The sequence below is a fragment of the Colias eurytheme genome, chromosome 17, assembly GCF_061535395.1.
Source record: "Colias eurytheme isolate Ceu_HAF_F1 chromosome 17, ilColEury1 Martin Lab GWU primary, whole genome shotgun sequence".
Lineage (NCBI taxonomy): Eukaryota > Metazoa > Arthropoda > Insecta > Lepidoptera > Pieridae > Colias > Colias eurytheme.
The window spans coordinates 1,002,276-1,022,660 of record NC_142996.1 but is presented as its reverse complement, the minus strand read 5'-3'; the positions used below and the strand labels follow the sequence as shown (position 1 = coordinate 1,022,660).

The 20,385-nt window shown below is 31.8% G+C and overlaps 1 protein-coding gene across 1 annotated transcript in view; it reads left to right on the top strand.

Annotated features, from left to right (window-relative positions):
- The window catches only part of LOC149900973 (potassium voltage-gated channel protein Shaw-like), a 147,988-nt gene extending 131,085 nt beyond the window's left edge, over positions 1–16,903 (top strand). Inside the window, exons 8-10 of the mRNA XM_090111983.1 lie at positions 14,761–14,908; positions 16,032–16,133; positions 16,461–16,903. Coding sequence (XP_089968109.1) covers positions 14,761–14,908; positions 16,032–16,133; positions 16,461–16,903 — 693 coding nt within the window. The remainder of the gene's footprint in view (positions 1–14,760; positions 14,909–16,031; positions 16,134–16,460) is intronic.
- Positions 16,904–20,385: the final 3,482 nt, after the last annotated feature.

Genomic DNA, 20,385 nt, shown 5'->3' with positions numbered 1-20,385 from the left:
TTAACTTAATGATCTCCTCAGTAATTATATGACATTTTCGTGTAGTTTTAAAATTTACGCTTGGTTTTTTCAAACATTGAAGCATGTTTTTTTCGATATCGTCGTAGAGGTGCTGTACCGTATCATATTCTTGCAGACATAGTTTAAATGGGCTTTTTAATGTATCATATTCAATATGTTTTGTTGTAGATTGCGAATAGCGTGAACGCGATATTTTTCTTGATTTGGTACATAGTGTCATTCTTACCATGCGGTGGTCACTCGGGTGTATAACTCGACTTAATACACTCAAATCGCTCACATTTTTGTGTATATTAGTAATAATAAAGTCGATTTCATTTTTTACTTTATTATTGGGTGCCATCCATGTCCATTTTAAACTGTTCGGTTTTTTATAGATTGTATTTAGTATTTTAAATTTATATTGAAAACAAAAATCTATTAGACGTTGGCCTCTACTATTCCTTGTGCCATAGCCATATATACCTCTAACCATTTCCTCGTTATCTTCTGTTTGTCCAATTTTTGCGTTAAAATCGCCCATAATTATAACTTTCTTGCTACATTGAGATATTGCGTTTTCTAAGTCAGTATAAAAAGTTTGGAGCTCTTCTTCACTTGAGTTTTCCGTAGGCGCGTACACTTGTATGATAGTATATAAGGTAGATAATATTTTAATTTGCAGTAATGCTATTCTATCAGATATCCCAATGAAGTTTATAGTTTCTAAGTAACTTTGTTTTTTAACTAGGAATCCTACTCCTCTTTCGCCTTTTGTTTTTCCGTAGTAATATAATATGTAGCGACCTCTATTTTCAATTTTAAAAGTATAACAGATAGCTTGAGTATATTTTCCAGGCCCTACAACATACCATTTTAACTATCATAATTTCAGCTTAACAAAAAAAGTTTAACGAAACGTTACGCTTTTTTACCCTTTTTCCGTTATTTCCTGGTAGAGAGGTAGGTAAATAAAGTGTTAATTAAATAAATTAACATTTTATTAATAACAGGAACAACTTAACAGGGAACTAAATACCTACCATATATTTTAATAGACAAAACAGACTTTAAAAAAATATAGAACATAAAAAAGCTGAGAAGCGAAAATGACAACGGTACTTCGCGCTAAGAGCTCTCACATAGCTCAAGTTCTGTTTGCACATCGTTTTCAAATTTTCGTTCTGAAATTTCATGAAAAATTAAAAGTGCTGTCTCGTATAATGAAATGATTCGTGTTTACTTAGGTTGTGCCTTACGGCTATGTGTTTAACAATGTTTGTGTTGTTTTAGAACGTTTTAATACTTGTTCTGAAATGTGATAATGTAGAAGAAATTCGCGCACATATGTTTGAATTTGGGATGTAATATGAATTAAAAATATGTAGTGATCTCATTAATTGGTGGATCTCATATCCACCAAAATAAACTATCTGTATGATTATTGTGATGATTTATAAAGCTAATTAAATGATCTAGTATTTCCGCTCATATTGGTCTAAGTATGATAATACTATATAGCCTTTTATAAATTGTATAATTCTATAAATTATATTCTTCTTTTCTTTCAAGCCTTGATTCACCCATAGTCGGGTATAGGCCTCCTCATATTTTTTCCATTCTTTTCGGTCTTTGGCCAGACGCATCCAAGATTTACCCGCTGTTTTAGAAATATCGTCTGAAAAATAAATTATATATTCCTCTATAAATTGAATATTTATCAGTGAAATAATTATTTTTCAAATCGATCCAGTGGTTCCTGAGATTAGCGCGTTCAAGCAAACAAACCCTTCAGCTCTACAATATTAGTCGATATAGATATGCTTTATGCCTGTTATACAAAAAGTTTGTAGTATATCTCTGAATAAATATAATTTGTAATTAAATGTTAAAAACCTACAAAGAACAGTAAACATTTCGTTATTTCTCTTGGAAAATAAGAAAACGCTTTCTACAACTTAAGTTGCGTAATTTATGGGTCAAAAACTTATACAGCTGCACAATTAATGTACGGTGGAATAAATCTTTTATGAGTATTGTTTGTTACTGATTTTAAAACTGAATTGTGATGAATTGATTATACGTCCTTTGTGGAAGAAGCAAGATCTCTCAGAAGCTTGGTTTAATTTCCAATATTAAATGCAGGATAAGTATTTAATTACAATTTTGTTCGAACAGTCTTTGTGAAGTTATTGAAATGGCACTGGGAAAAAGAAGCACTGGGAAAAAGAACAGTAACCAAAAACATATTTGAATAACTTCGGTGAATAAAAATTGTAAGAGCAAAAGAAATAGTACCGTCAAATGTGGCTACTTGACCTTTACTTGACAACTTGACCACACCTTCCGTTTAACAACAAAATATCAAATTTTGTAGAATTGAAAGCAAATTGACCTAACGTATCGATGTTGGTAGGTTTTTAAAATATTAATTGGCAACATATTTTAATTTTAAAGCGGTAACGCTGTTGGTTCTCGCAATATAACGTATCGAAGTGTGACTGTGACTAAGGATCTTTTGCCGGTGTCAGTATTAGTATGTTTGTAGAGCTTAAACTGCACATCTCAGGTGAGTACAGTTTTGATATGTTGTGTAATAAACCCTAGAGATTGATTTTACAGTGGGAACTATCCAATTTTAGGCTCATCTGTCGAAATATTTGCTTGGGCATTGATGCCTCAGGTTAGGTCAAGTTGCCATTGACCGCTGCGTGGCAACTTGACCGACGCCTAGGGTTGACACAAAAAAATAACGTGACTGCATTTTTTCCTTTTTTTTATGTTTCGAGTTTTGCATAATAAAATCAATAAATTTGCTGCAAATTTCGGACAATCCAAATACTTATACTCTCTTTGATGACAACGATTTAGCATATTTCTAATGAAAAATAAATGTTTCCTTACCTATTAATAAATACCTATAAGTATTAAGTAATATACATATACATATGGATTAAATTTAGTTTAATAAATAAATAGTTCATTAAAATTTGTGTCTTGTTTGTGATAACCCTATCCGACATGTAATGCTTTGTATGAAATCATTACAAATCCCGTGGCAACTTGACCAGGTTGCCAGAGCCTAACAGTTTATTGTAAAGCTTCGGGCTGCAATATTTAAAAACTCGAAGACTTAAAAAATAATAGCAACTTAGCCTAAAACAAGAATGTTAAGCATCTACCTATGAAAACTGATGTGCAAGGTCAAGATACCACATCAGTGTCAACTTGACCTGTATTACGTTTATTTGTAAATAATGTCAGATTCAATATATTTTAAAGAAATACCTAGTAAAAGTGAATGATGAAATCATTCATGACATGAACAAATCATAAAATGTTAATAAAAGTTTAACATAAATAAGTTAGCTAAGAAAAAGTAAAAAAATGTGGTCAAGTAGCCACATTTGACCGGTAGTAGTAGTAGTAGTAGCTAAAATAGAGAAAATAAAATGTGTAAATAATATTGTATTTATATATTTAACTCCTTTTAGGGCTTATGGCCAATGTTTTCAATTATAGATACAGAAATGAGCCCTTAAACCCGGCTTAGATCTTAAATTTAGTCATTGGTCTGCAAGAGTGATGGAATTAGGAGAGCATTCAAGCGTGAATATTACAATATAACTGTAAACTAGCTGACCCAGAAAGTTATTTATGATTAAGGGTTTAAACATAGTTAACAATATCTTCACATACTTATTAAATATGCATGTAAATTTGATAAAAAATCGGTCAAGTCGTTTCCGTAGAGTATGGCTAACTAACACTATGACATAGAAATTCTGTATGTAGGTATATCTATGCTAATAAAATTAAAATACATGCCTGTAGGAAAAAGATGATATTTTACATTAGAGTAGTGAAGATGCTTAACCAATCTACATGACTGTCCAGCCAGTAAGATCCCAAAAGTCGGGAAATTATCGGACATTGTACCTAAATAATTTCAATTGATTTATTCAGGTAATGCGTCGCAACATACTTCACTACATAGTATAAAACAAAGTAGCTTTCTCTGTCCCTATGTCCATTTGTATTCTTAAATCTTTAAAACTACCCAACGGATTTTGATGCGGTTTTTTTTAATAGATAGAGTGATTCAAGAGAAAGGTTTTAGTATATAATTTATTTGGTTTTAGGCAAAGCGGGCGAAGCCGCGGGCGGTAAGCTAGTTCTTTATAAATGAAACGTTGAATACAAATAAATATTAAACCTCATTCAGCATGTTAATCTGATAAAGCGATTCCCTTTCGAAAACCGCTCAAATAAAGTGAGCTCTGAAACCTAGGCACAGTTTAATTTCAAAGAGAATTTAATAGGATATAAAGGAAATCTGAATAATGGCTTATGGACATAATGCGAGCTTTGCCTGACGCCTGTAGAATGTTCTAGAAGATTCTGGAACATTGGAATCACTGGGGCTTGTAATCTTAATGAATATTGAAGCGTTTGTTTGTTTGAATGCGCTATCTCGGAAACCACTGGTTTGATTAAAAAAATATGTGTTGGATAGTCAATTTATCAAAGTAGACTATATTTTAGAGTAATAAATAATTACGCAACGATCTATAGGAGCGGAGCAGTATTGAAAACTTATAACTAACTAAAAAAACTAATTAATAGCGAAAACGGGATAAAAATATTCCTTTTGACAACACACGATATTGCGTATTGATGTTTGTTGATAGAGATCGCTTATTGCCGTAAGTCACACTAATTTATGAGTTTTAAAGACGTAATAAACGCTAGACTCTTCTAGTTTTACCTTTAGTTCTACTAATATTATAAGCATATAAGAAACTTTTGATATGATTATGAGAGACAGAAGAAATTCAATATTCCAGGGTTACGAGTGGGCGAATTAGTGGAGATGTCGTATCAATTTAGATGAGACGTGGGTTCGAATCCCTTCTCTTCTAATAATAATTATATCAGTGACATAGAGTTTCTTAATAATATGTGAGAAAGTATGAAGAAATCTATTTACATAAAAATTAATCATATACAGATTGATTTCTTAGAAATCCTCAATAACTTCAAGTGACCGTCATACTAGGTACATCATCATACCATATAAATATTATCAATGATTCAATAATATTGTGCGTCATAGAAGCGTGGCAGGGTACAGCTAAATAAGTTAATTGACTTAAAAATTTATGAATATATCGGATCATTTTTTAGTGGTTAATCTTAATATTTAGAAAAATATTTAATAATTAAAATACCTACAACCAAAATAACTCTTTAATTCACTTGGCCAAATTTAATTCCCTTTTGTAAACACTTGTAAAATTCGGCAAGACTAAAAATATTAAAGTTTGAGTTGAACTTCGTAATTACTAATTAACATGCTACAAGAGGAAAAGTTTGAAATAAAGTTTAACTCAATTAGTATCAATAAAGTCTCAAAGACTGAATATTATTTCGAATTTGCGTCTAAATTAGGAACAGAGAAAGTTGTAAATTTCGTTAGTGTTTGTCCAAAATGTAGCCTTGAAATCTGTCTAAGACTTTAATATCATATTATATGAATATAATACAGTTTCAGTAATATTCCTTATTATAAGTTTGACTTACTTGACTTAGTGTCCTGTGGCCCCTATGTGGGGCAGAGGGCGTCCACAGTGCGCCGCCATCGCGTTCTGTCTTGGGCTACGCTCTTCACCTCCTGCCACGTCAACCCAATCGCCCTAGCCCTAGCGCCCTAGCCTCAATCGCCCTAGCCTCTAGCCTCCGCCGCCACCGATCTATATTATAAGTTTACATTTTGTAAATTTCTTTTTTATTAAGTATTTTACTTAGGTATTTTTATAGCCCATATAGCCCGCGGATTCACCTACGTTGTCTTCGAGAACCATGCTCTATCTATTTTAGTTAACAGAATGAAAATCTATTCAGTAGTTTTTCAGCTTATCGCGAATAGACAGACGCAGAGGAGCACTATGTTTTATAATATGCAGCGATATAATATGCATTCTTCTGTTGTCTAGAACCGAATTACAAATTGATTAATCGTATATAGAGGACAGAAGAATGTAATTTCGCGTTTCCTATGTACATCAATAATAATAATTGATGTGGGGTGGTGCCTCTGCCGAGATAATCCCTATAGTTGTGTCCACCAATGGGCTGGTTCCTGCCTCCTTAAAACAATATTTAAGGAGGTTGGATTTACCGGTGAAGCCCATGACAGTGGGGATACAGCGGGCAGTCCTGCTGGACAACGCTCGGATAGTCCGTAGGTTCCTCACTCAGTCACCCTAGGCTCCGGCCGTCTGGCCACTCAGCCGGAGTTGTTAACAACACCGCCGCAAGGCGAGATATTTGCCCCCCAATAATTAGTACCGAAAACATTTTGTTTGCGCGTTTCAAAAGTTGCGTACTTTATAAAAGGTAAACAGAGAAGTTTCATATGGTGGATGACTTTCAAATAAACTACGAGTGACGAGAATTTTAGTTTGTTTTTGGAGAGCAAATAGTTACAAGCCCTTTTTCATAGAATTCGAACACTTAACAATTGAGCTTGGTCAGTGGTCACTCAGTGACAGGATACGTGACAATTTGTGGGGGAAATATTCATTAATTTAATCCTAATTTATGGTCTTATTGGTCAGGTCTTATGTCTCCCCTTGTAGGGAAGGGGGCAGATGAATTAACATCTGTGGGTGATCGATTTTCTGATGTGAGTGAGAATGTTATCAACATTCTACAGTGTACCTACTATATAATATGCTTGGAACATGATTAATTAAAACACTTTGATTTAAAAATAAGGAGACCCTTTGCTGTTTTATACCGAATTTTTACATAGGACATATTTTCATCCGCCGAGGGGGTCGCGGAAGAATTCCAACAAATACCCGCGGCCCCATCATTAAAGCGGCTCGACGGAACACAGTGGGGTTTTAGTCGGTAAGAATCCGACATAACCCACGGCTCCTTCCCCGAGGGCCGTGGGTATCTTTGGAAGATTTCCCCACTATAAAAAAAAAAAAAAAAAAAAAAAAAAAAAGGACATATTTTCATCAAAAAGTAATTTATTGTTTAATTACGTTTAACGAAGTTATTTTATATGTACCTACATACAATAAAGGCAAAACATAAATTCATTCATCTGGGTTGCAATAAATAACCAATTATCAGAATATTCGACACTTTTATTGGCACAGATATAAAATATTTGATGTGTTTGCGGTCGCGTTAATATTTGATTTATCACTTTGCTGTTTAATTTGTAAGAAAATAATAATAATGGTTATTGTTAATTTCGGTTATATGATTATTCTTATTAAAAGTAGTTTTAATTAACAGAATTAATGGATTGTTCAATTGACATATATTTCCAGATATAGGTATCCAGATTTCATCCAAGTGCGGTTGTCTGGAAGAGATCGTTTCATAGCGATAAGACCGCCATTTGTACATGTTCTTGTCTTATTTTATGTTTTTCCTGTATTTCCCTGTCTTCTTTATGTGCAATAACGTATAAATAAATAAGTTAAGCTGTGAAAACGTAACAAACACCTTTATAATATTAGTATATATTGAAAATAGGAAAGTCAGAATACTAATAACATAACTCAAGTATCCTTTATCCTTCCCAGGGGATAACCACACACAAATAAAGCCAACAGTTTATCTGTGGCAAACTATCGTTCGCCGCACTTGACAGCGGTCACTCTGTTTCTAACTAAATTAATTACTTGATTTCTTTACTTTAAAAACATATTTTATTTTATAGATTTTGAACTTATCTTTTTTTTAAATCGTGAACGAGGCGGGATTCGAACCCGCGTCTTCTGATTTATTTATTCATTCATTGAATCGTCATAACATTTTTTAACATTTACCACCGATTCAGAAAGCAGTATCTATGGAGAAGAACCGGCAAGAAACTCCATAGTTGCTCTTTTAAAATCATGTCAATGTTAATATATTATAGAATAATACATACTAGGATTCGGTATTCTCTCTCAACATTACGTAAATAACAATAAAACTGTTATAATATATAACAGTTTGTAAAATGGATCTCGTAAAATTCATAAGCTTGAGGTGGCGTTAAAACCCTGAGTTATTGACCATAAACAATATTCTAAGGAAATGCAATACACTTAGCGAAAGTGCTTCTTTATTGTTTTCAAATTGTCTTTGGAAAGTTTCGAGTGTTCGAATAAAGTTTATATCATCGGTAAAACGCTTTCCTATAATTTTGTACAGAACATGTATGAATATAAAATTAATATTTGTCTATTTTTTTAATGAAATATACAATAACTATAAAATTGTTGAAAAATTGATATGATTTGATACGTCGCTACATATCAAATCATATTAATTTTTCAACTGCTTTATTTTAGGCATGATATTTTGAAATACTTTTCTGAAAATGTGTATATTTTGTTTCATGTGTTTCCAAAAATGTGTGTCTGTGGTTACATTTATTTGACTGTATAAAATTATTATATAAAATTATTTCATACTTTAATTAATATCAATTATATACTTTCATGTGCAATGAACGTTTATTATTTGTTTCTTATAAAATATCTTTGTATATAAAATAACGCCTAGAACTAAAAGTGTTTAAATCCGCTAAAGATATTTTCTTTCAATACGACCGTATCGTGTAGCTTCTAGTTTCACTATTCGTGTAATATATTAGAATTGAACCGACTCAACTGAGCCAGGACTAAATTCAATTAAATGTTGTGTGAATAACTACAGCCGCCCAATTTATAAGCGGAAGCGGTTTCTATATCGATTATAGTTAACTACAATAAATATTCTCTTCAATATAATATGTTCTCTTTTCAAGTTAGTATTAAGAGATTGAAATTTTATCCGTGAGAAATTAATTTAAAACGTAAAGAGAATTTTGACTAACTGACGATTTTATGATTTCCACACACACATACAATTATCATACTCATTGTTTTAAAATCTAATTAATTACGCACATATTTAGCAGTATAGCAGGCTTTTTTACAAATTAAGATCTAATTTTCGATTAAATTTCTACTCTGACGTTGATAAAGTTTGTCACAAAATTTCACAGATTATATACTCAGATTAACGATTTTGTAGATTTTTGGCAAAAGCTTACAATTCTACAAAAAAGACGTGTGGCACTCGGGGACTGCCGCGGTAAAGCTATTGCATAGCATGCTTTCAAGCCACACCTCCGAGCCCGTCGGAGTGGGGAGCGTGAGGTTTTTTCGTTACGGAATTTCTCGATTCGGTCCCCGCACTCAAGGCCCGCGATAGAAGCTATGCAATAGCTTAAAATTGTTTACTTCTTGTCAAAAAAATAAAAACACATGACAATTTGGTTTGTGTCTTTTATTTTAAGTTATTTACGAAACCAAAAAGCCAAATAAAATTTTATATCAATGTTACACACGTAAAACAAAAAAATCGCTACCGCTCATGCCTTGTCCAGCTCCAACGTAATATATTCGTTTTAAAGTGCTTTCGCGACTTCACGTCAAGTTCTGTTTTATTGCACCAGCGAATGGAATGAAGTGGAAATGTCCCGGAAAATTGATTTATCATAACTGACAATGAGTCTGCTAAAGAAGGACATGACAAACGTGATAAATATAAACTGTTATAGTCATATTGTATACCATTGCAAAGAAATTTCCAGATAAATTGATAGTGATCTTTATATATAAAAATGAATCGCAAAATGTGTTGGTAAGCGCATAACTCGAGAACGGCTGAACCGATTTCGATAATTCTTTTTTTATTATATTCCTTGAAGTACGAGGATGGTTTTTATGTAGAGAAAACGTAAATATGTACCACGGGCGAAGCCGGGGCGGACCGCTAGTTACTAATAAAAATAATAATAAAAATAAAAAAGAGTTTATTTTCTCACATCAGTTACATAAAATAAGTTTACAAATTTTCAGTACATATAAATGTGAGACTGGTGCCTAAACTAGGTAATAAAAATCACCTAGTTTGGGAACTACTAAATTAATAATTAATATTACAAACTGAATGGTTTGTTTGATTGAATGCGTGAATCTCGGGAACTAGTCCAGAATATACTAAGAAGACATCACTCTATGACGAAGAGAAGCTAAGTAGATATACCTACGTATTAAAGATGTTGCAACCAAAAAAATTCTAACAACTCTCACGTGAAGGAAGTTGCGAACAAAAACGAAAAATTAAGAAATTACAGGCGAACAAACCCATGAGAGTGTAGAATTTTCTATACTAGAGGTTCTTTATGAGAAAAGATCATACAAGCAAATGTTGTACCAACCAACACAATCACGCAATGTAACCCAGCAAATTTCTTCTATAGATTGTATTTCATATAGACTAGCAGTAACTCATTTATAGACTATATTATATGAAAACTTTACTGTCTGACTTCTTTCCCCTATTCCTGCGTAATATGTTCCAATAGGAAGTGTCATAAACACACCATAAATCAGGCTTGTACGTTAAACATTTGCACGCGTAAATATTTAATATTTTCCATACGGATGGATAGAAATGACCTTGTTTTTCTGGTTAGGGAGCCAGGTGCAAATTTGGTTAACTATTTCCTCTCAAGAGATAATTCGTCAGACGCATGAGAGTATAGTATTATAAAGCCTCGTGAACGTCAGCTGGCGCTCGGTTGGGGGGGTGAGCGGTTGTAGCCTCCCACGCACATAGGAAAAAAAATACATTCATTCATTCATTTCCTCTCAGCTAAAAATTTGTCAAATTGTAGCTAACCCAATATCTCAACGAAAAAAAATAGTCAGCTGGTTACAACATGGTGTATTATACGTCAGCTGGTGTCTCGAACATGCAAGTTAAATTTAAAGAAAAATTTATTTTCCGTTATTTCCTCTCAAACAAAAATTTACCTGATGATAGCTTATATGTAACTGTGGATAAATATATATGTCAGCTGGCTGTATCTTGGTGGAAAAACCGTCAGCTGATACGGGAGGCTACAACCGCTCTTCCCCCCAACCGAGCTCCAGCTGACGTTCACGAGGCTTCATAATACTATACTTTGATGCATTTTACTAATTACCGCTTGAGAGGAACTTGGTCATAAAATCTGCTGCTGGCTCCCGGACCATTCTTAGTTAGTTCGTAGTCTTGTTTTTTTCGAAAATAGAAGCGAAAACAAATGCATGTTAGTGTTAGGAAATTTACTGTTATATTAAAAGTTAAGAACCTCATAATACTATTTATATGTACATAAATGCGAAAATTTATTATATTTTCACGAGAAAACCACTAAACGTGTTTTGATAATACTTGACCACTGTCAAGTCAAAACATCACTATGTAGATTATTATTATTATTAGCGTATAGAAATACTAGATTTTGGTTCGGACTCGTCCGCGGGTGAAACCACGCGGCACCACTAGTCTTCTAGATGTACTATTGAGTAAAAGGGTTAAATTTTCCATTTAACACTAAATAGCAAACAAGTCTGTCTGTAAAACTCAATATCGAAGCGATAAATCGTGTCAAGTGACGTCACAAATCACTCTAGGCCAATTTAATCAGGGCGGTGCAAATTGCTGCCACCTGTTAATTTACGACTACATTGCGGCGTCTGCAAGCTGACTTGACAGCAATGTATTGAGTGTTGTATAGAAAGCGAGCAGCGGATGCTATTGTGTGTCTCTTATGCCTTTTTTGTCTATCTATGTATGTTTTATTTTTCTTTAAGTTTTCCATTTTCTTGTAGATGGATTACCTAATATAAATGTTCCTAGGTTGAGTTACTTTTATTTTTGCGTGCTCTTAATGAAAATAGTTTTTAATTTTGTTTAGACATTATTATGATTTTTATAAAATTTCACTTAAAAACGATAACCAAAACCGAAAACGGCTTTAAAGAATTATTCCTAAGCGTGATTAGTACACTTGGCTTGCTATAGTAATGATAATCAAACATGGCTGGGGCTTTATTTTCATAATAAATTTCGTTACGAGCGAAGCACAAAAATCTCTGAAGGGAATTAATACTCTTATTCATTATATATATATATATATATTATGTCTAATTTAATTAATTCTCAAACATGTATTTTCACATATAAATGCTTTGTCACCTTATAAAAGCTAATTTAATTGTACATTTCAAGCTTCGCAATTACTTGAAACAGTTACACTCAAGCACTTGTGGAGAGCAACGGAATGCTCACTCGAATATATTCGTAAATACTGAACTTTGAAATGGTAGTGCTGTGGCCTGATCTGCGACTAAATACTGTACGACAAAATAAGTTTACAACACTTCTACTAGGTATATTTTTTATAACATATAAATAAATGTATTGGAATATAGAGCATGTTTTCGAACAAGTTTCATGGGTTCATGGTATATATTTGTTTAGCAACAAAATTGTATCAACATGTTGGCGTTGCAGAGTTGCTTTAAACATGTTGTAAAGTTGGTACGCATGTTGTAATTTTCTCACCCAAAGAGCCACATTTGAACAAAGTTTCTAGCAACAAATTTAATCAACTGTTGCTCAACAAACCAATAAACCCGTAAGTATGAATACGCGGCTATCGTTACATCTTTTCAATGTTTATTTTGCGTAATTCTAGCACCAGCATAAAATCAACTGGGAAAATTTGAGTGCCTTCGAAATGTGGCCTTGGATTGTACACGAAATATCTGGTGAAAATTTCACATTCGCCTTGCGTTTAGGTCTTATTGTGCTGGTTTTAATGTCTTAAAATAACCTTAGGTTACATAAAGATTGGATAAAATGTTAGAAGGAAAATTATGATTCCAATTTTCATCTGAATAAGTGGCAAAAGATGTTGATTGCTAAGGCACAGCTTTTATATTACTTTTTCTAAATTTATACTGTTTTTATAAAAGTAAATATTATGCCCACGGATTCTTAGCATTTTGTAATGAAAGACATGGTAATTGATACATTTTACGCCCTTTAATTTCTATAGTTTGTTGGGTTAAATTAGTAAAACAATATTTATTTACCTAAAACCTATCTTTCGGAGAACTCAATTTCCAAAAACTGTTGCAATGGAACGCCTAAATCCATTATTACTTTTAATACTAACAATAAAATTAAAAGCCATATTTACAATATTAATAATGAAAATAATATTTATTATAAATTTTAATATAAAGACGTTTCCCGGGAATCTTATTAATATGTAGAATGAATTACCTAGGGCGCCGTTTGTCTTTCAAGGTTCAGATATTTTAACTAAATTTAGAACGAGATTTTCATTATAATTTTTCTTTAGGCTTCGACACAGACCACATTAATCATTTTCAAACAACGCTAAAACCAATTCAATCTAGAATAACCTTGTTTTCGATAAAATTGGATAAATTAATTACGCCTAACGCAATTTCAATATAGTAAAGTAGATTGGTTAGTTTGTTTATAATCTCTAGCTACCACACCCTGTTTATAATAACACATAGAAACGTATATATTTATACCTGTGTTGTTTGTATTTATTTAAATTTCGAAATGACTCGTTATTAGCCACTTGCCGACGTATCCGATACGCCAAAGAAAAGTACTTTTTTTTAAATGTAGGGTAATTTTAATGATGTAAAGGAATTTTTAAAATTCGTTGAATATTAATAAGGTCGTTACAAGCAAACAAATATTTTTTTTATCGCTCTTAATTTAAATCGAAAAGCTTTCTTTACAAAAAAACTTTTCAACTGATTAGGTTAACAGGTAAATAAAATATAATTCTTTTTCTATTCCTTCGTAGTTGAAATGTTAAGATAATATCTTTAAAAAAATGTTAGGCATACCTGAAATAATATACTTACTATTTCAAATTGATCAAATGCTATCGGAGAACAAATTAGGTACTTTATGTAGTTAAAAGCTATTGCTATTGTCACAAATATATAATCTTTCTTATATATAAAAATGAATCGCAAAATGTGTTGGTAAGCGCATAACTCGAGAACTGCTGAACCGATTTCGATAATTCTTTTTTTATTATATTCCTTGAAGTACGAGGATGGTTCTTATGTAGAGAAAACGTAAACCACGGGCGAAGCCGGGGCGGACCGCTAGTGCGTAATAAATATATTGTAGTCATTTAACCTTCCACCTTCTATATAAAAATACCTCTCAATGCTGTACGGAGGTTTTATAAAGAAATTAAATAATTCCATTAAAAATTAAACAGGCAATTCATTTGAAAGCTTAGTAAAAGTACCAGTTAATTAACCACCGCTCTAATACGTTGTGGAATTGGGTTAAATACCGTTTAAACAAAAGCATTTTTTATAAAAACTCTTGAAAATATAATGATATAGGAAATAATATTTACTTTTAGTTTGTTATTGCTCTACCAGACGTACTTTCTCTGTTTACGCTTAGAATAAGTTTTATTTTATTTAGCTGATGAGTAGTATAATTATAGCTATTTAGAAGCTCAGTAAAATAACCATTAATATCCAAATCAGTGTTAAACACGTCATTGATTTGGATTTCCAACGACTGTTTATATTATGATATTATATTCTTAAACGCCGTATGTTGGTACAGGCTTGATAATATTACATTTTTTTGGTAATTCATAATGTTTTTTTCTACAATTCATGTTTTTGTTACACTTCTATAACTATAACATACATAACACTATTAACATCCTAATAATAATATAAGTTACAGTCTAAACTCATTGCATTGAAACATTCGCTACGACCGGCCTACGGCGTAGCTTCAACTGTACATTTTGATAAAAGCGCCATCTGTTAACAGGCACGGTCAAAACTTCCAAAGAAGCGACGCCGTGTGCTGCCAGTCGAACAGCCGAGACGAAAACGCGAAGCTACCGCCTCCAACCGGCGAGTGAACGCAGTCAAACACCCTGTAGTACTGAAGGATTTACAGGGCGCAAACAAGTTTGGTACGTGATAGAGTTGCCGCCAGTTACCACTAGATGGCGCTGAAATTAATATTCCAATTGCCTACTTTATTCGCCTTTGTGATTCACATTCGAAGTAGGGTCTTGTAATTATCGTATCTCGATCTAGCAATTTGAAATTGTTTGCCTTAATGGAAGTTAGAATATTACAGCACATAATAGGTTTGTTATTAGATACAAAGGTACAGAATGATGAATTATAGATGCACTAGCTTTTACCCCTACTACGTCTAAGCGATTATTTTTCCTATTTACCCTTTTAATTTATCATTATGTAAATAATTCATTAAATAAATTTATTTATGGCAAGCCTTTTTGATCTACTCTAGTACCATCTTTATTCATACAGTCTGTCCAATTCTTACTTCTAATAAACTTGCTTGAGTTGTAACGAAAAGTCAGATTGAATTTTAAAAAGTAAATTTTGTTTAAAATTATTTATAATTCATAACCCACTTCAAGAATACAGTTTTTAAGAAATATCTACCTACTAACCGTCGATTAATAGATATAATCTGCATAATATAATTCTTCGAGTAGATACAATCGAGTTTTTCTAGTTACAAATTGACAATACTAGGAAATGATCAAAAGAATATTTAATGAAAGTTAAAACAGAATCTAATCAATATCCAATACTATATAGGTTCGTAAGGTTCGTATTATTTAGTTAGATTATGATAGATTGAACTACTATAGTTTATTACACTAATTTGCATAATTAATTCTAGTAAACTTCTATAAGAAACGTTTTAAATCATCATAATACACATAAATTGTTTACCATCTTTTGGTAATTAATTTTATTAGTCTATTAGCATTGTTTTCTTAACTCTTGTAAATTTTAAAGTATCTTGTTATCATTGTCCGTTAATTTATTTGCATATCAATCACATAATGCTACTTTACCTACTAATAATTTTGATTAAAAAAATTATTGAGTTCAACTTTGGTTGGAACTAGGGACATGGGACTTCACTTTTTTTGGTTGAACTCAATTATTTTCTTGACAAATCGACTTCAAACAGCATATTCCTCACCACCTCTATTAAATTATTTTACTATCTTTCCTTTTGCATGCTATAAACTACGCATTTATTTCCAGGTGTAAATGGCATGAACATGATAAGCCTGGCTCTTCAAGGACCATCAAACTTACTTCGACCTCCTCACACACTCCAACCTCTACAAGCCCGAGCTCCTATTGGTAAACGCAATAGTTTATCTGTGAAATCACAATGAAATGCATGCTCCATTTTCATTTAACAAACCAACTCCTTTGATAAAGCCACCCATTTTAGTCTTTATGCCTGTTTCATTCCTATGTACTTAGACAGCTTGAATTAATTTATAATTATATCGAAGCAGTTATATTTTATTATTCAGTTAAAGTAAATTAAATTTGAAATTCAAAGCACTTCTATTTAAGCATAGATAATAAAGTAAGGTGTGCTCTATAATCCTCTCTTTATAATGATTAAGTCTTTAAAAATGTTGACTTGAAAGATTGTCTTAAACAATTTCTTGTTTACAGTCGAGAGCCCGATAGTGAACACGCAGTGTGCGGCTATATCGCTGGCCTCGCTACAACCACCTTTGATGACAGCCCCACCCCTACAACCAAGGCCTGCAACCACCGGCTCCCTAGATCTGATGTTACCTTTACAACCGAAACTATTACCAGGCTACAACCTACAATCATCATTTCTATCCAGTACTCTATCGACCGTCAGGCCACCGGACCTTCCCGATAAGAGAAAAGATGAATACAAACCGAGTGTCGATATTATTATCGAGAAAAGCGATTCAGAAAACTCAATAGATGTAGATAACAAAACGTGTTGTGATGTAGATAGAAAAGTAGAAAAGAATGATAATGAATGTAATGATACTCAATATGAAATTAATTCTAATGTTATAGATACTAAAGATTCCATAAGTACCTCAAATGATAGTCCGAATAATAATTCTGGTTGATTTCCTTATTATAATGTAAACGTTGTTACGGATATCATTCATATAGATAATGTAGTTGAAGTAATACTGGTTAATGTAAAGAAGAAAAACACACAAAAGAATGTTATAGTATTTATTGTAAAGATTGAAGATGTAGAAACAAAACACGACCTAACGAGAGATATAGACGAACTATGTCTTGACCAAAGTAGCATAGAAAAGAACGTGTATATTTAATGTTTTTTTGTAAATTTTGTAAATGAAAGACGTTACAGTGATACATTAAATGAGATATACCTCTATAATTTACAATTAGATACTAAGTATATTCCATTAAGAAAACTAATGAAATTTTCAAATCTCGTCTTCAGTGGCAGTCATTAATTTATTTGAGCTACTTTTTAAAATAATTGTTTTATTGAGAAATTTTTACTGTCGTTTTTTTTTTTTTTTTTGTTAACAACGTGTTTAATAAATTATAATGACAGAAAACAAATAGTCACAATGTGCCCAAAGCTTATATATTCAGTCAAATGATTCCTCTAAAAATATGTGCAATTTATCAAATATATTTGATTACTAGGTACCTATAATATAATATTATACATAATATTGATTCCTGCTACATGCCATCTTATTTTTTTATAATAATATAAAGATTTCAATGTTCAATAAATATTTATTAGTTATAGTTCGCATATTAAACGCCAAAGGGTCCAAGATGGATCGAACCGAACCCAAACATTTGTAAACGAAGAAATGTGCCAAACATAACTTAGAATATATCGTCTTGTTAATGATACGTTGAATATTTAGTGTAATAAAGATTATATTTCCCTATCTGGTTTTATGTTTTTATGTACGGTTAGAATCATCACTACATAGTATAAAACAAAATCGATTTTTCTCTGTCCCTATGTCCTATGCTAAAATCTTTAAAACTATGCAACGTATTTTGATGCGGCTTTTTTAGGTAGATAAAATGATTCAAGATTCAAGGTTTTTAGTCCATAATTTATTAGATTTTAGACAAAGCGGGCGAAGCCGCGGGCGGAAAGCTAGTAAAGATATATTTAATTGCCTTGTTAATTTTCATTCTACATGTATATTTGTGATGAAAGAAATATAAACATAATTATTAACACTAAGAAATAAGAAATAACTACATCATAAAAGTATAATACATATTACCTGTGATTAAAATGTAAAAATCACACCAAGAAGGAACATCATTATAAAAAATAATAATCTACGTTTATGATTGCGTTTTTCCTCTTTTGATAAAAATTCAATTCCTTTAAGGCTTTACACCGAGTACATGCAATATAAATCCTAAAACAATGCATTCGTTCTAGAGTTTTGGAGAATTTCTTTTGTAGACTAACTTAAAAGGAAAAGAACTGTGAATTATACGACTTAGATATAAACAGTTGAATATGTTTGTTTCGTACATATATTTCTATTTTGTCGCATAGTGTCTTTATACGTCGATTAATTTCAGTTTAACTGTGTTTTATTATGTTTGTATTGAGATTTATAGTAGTAGTATAGTAGTAGTTTTGAAATACTACGTGTTGATTTCTGTTGAAACTCTGATTTCGATATTGACGGTTTTAAAAGTTATTACTAATTTATGATACTTTATGGTCTGTTTAAAGGTTTGTTTCCGATGAATTTTTTACGTTGTTATTTGTTGAAATACATACATAAACAATAAAAAATATTTTATTGATCTTTAAAACGCTACACTCGTATGCTTCCGAAAACTTAGTCACTGTTAAAAATTAATGTTATTTTTCATCTAACATTATCTACGCACAGCTTCAGCAAACTAGAGCATTCATGAGACGCGTTTGACGAAGCCTTCGATAATAAAGAGAAACCTCCAATACAATTTCACGATATTATATTTTCTATTCCTTCGTAGTTGAAATGTTCATCAAAGAAACTTCAATACTTTTTACTCAATTTTTTGCTGTGCGTCTCGAAACAATAAAAACTAAAAATATTATCTATTCGATTCAGGAATGTAGCTTCTGAGTAAATGATTTTTCAAAAGAAGTTAATTGCTTTTTGATTTTCTTTATGTATCAATCTACAAAGAATAAATCTTTCCCGTATAATATGTATTAAGATGAACAAATCTTTTAATTAAGAGAGACTAGCTGTTCCGCGCGGTTTCACCCGCATTGCTCCGTTCCTGTTGGTCTTAGCGTGATGATATAATATAGCCTAGCCTTCCTCGATAAATGGGCTATCTAACACCGAAATCATTTTTCAAATAGGACCATTTGTTACGGAGATTAGCGCGTTCAAACAAACAAAGCAACTCTTCGGTTTTATAATATTAGTATAGATTATGATATTGGGTGCAAGCTGATGAAGATATAATATATATAAATAATAACAGAAAATTGTCAAAATATCCTCAATTAATGTAGTACCTGTGTTTGCCCAATCTAACATCATTGTAAGCAAAACGTTCATATTTCTTTTTATAAATGATCGATATTTCCTTCCTTGATTAAAACTTAATCGTTCAATAAATTATTAACAAATAAATAAGAATATTATTATGTGTAAAATGTCAAAAGAAAAACGAATATGTTTTAGCCAAGGATTGAAATATCAAAAAAAGTTATTTAGGATACTTCCAAGTATAGTGTTATTACAATAAAAATCTTTGGCTGTTAATATACAAATAATATGTAAATGTTAATTTAGTACTTACCTAAAATATTTTTCTATTGCTGTAGTATTTATTTTGTTTGTGCTAAAAATTCACGTTCAAGTCGATAAGTTGAACTTGGAATTTTAGCTAGTATATAGATTTTATTACAATTAATATTTGAATAAATTGATGAATTGCAAAATTGTTTTTTATTTTAATTCATTTACCCTATCATGACCGATTAATTTTTTTATTAAATCTTCTCCTAATAATAACTCTTTCTATACAATCAATAGACCTACATAGAAAGTTGTATCTTGTTCACTCTTCCAGTGTAATAAGCAATTATTATAATACTAGAGGTCCGCCCCGGCTTCGCCCGTGATACATATTTCGCAATAAAAGGTAGCCTATGTCCTTTCTCGGGTATCAAAATATCTCCATACCAAATTACATGCAAATTGGTTCAGTAGTTTAGGCGTGATTGAGTAACAGACAGACAGACAGAGTTACTTTCGCATTTATAATATTATTATAGACTAGCTTACCGCACGCGGCTTCGCCCGCTTTGTCTAAAACCTAATAAATTATATACTAAAACCTTCCTCTTGAATCACTCTATCTATTTAAAAAACCGCATCAAAATCCGTTGCGTAGTTTTAAAGATTTAAGCATACAAAGGGACATAGGGGCAGAGAAAGCGACTTTGTTTTATACTAATGTAGTGATTTGCAATAGTACTTACTTATAGTAAACGCTTGCATTACATTTTTACAATATTCGAATTTTTTGTTACACGGTTCTTAATATGTGCTTAGAACTCAGAAGTCAT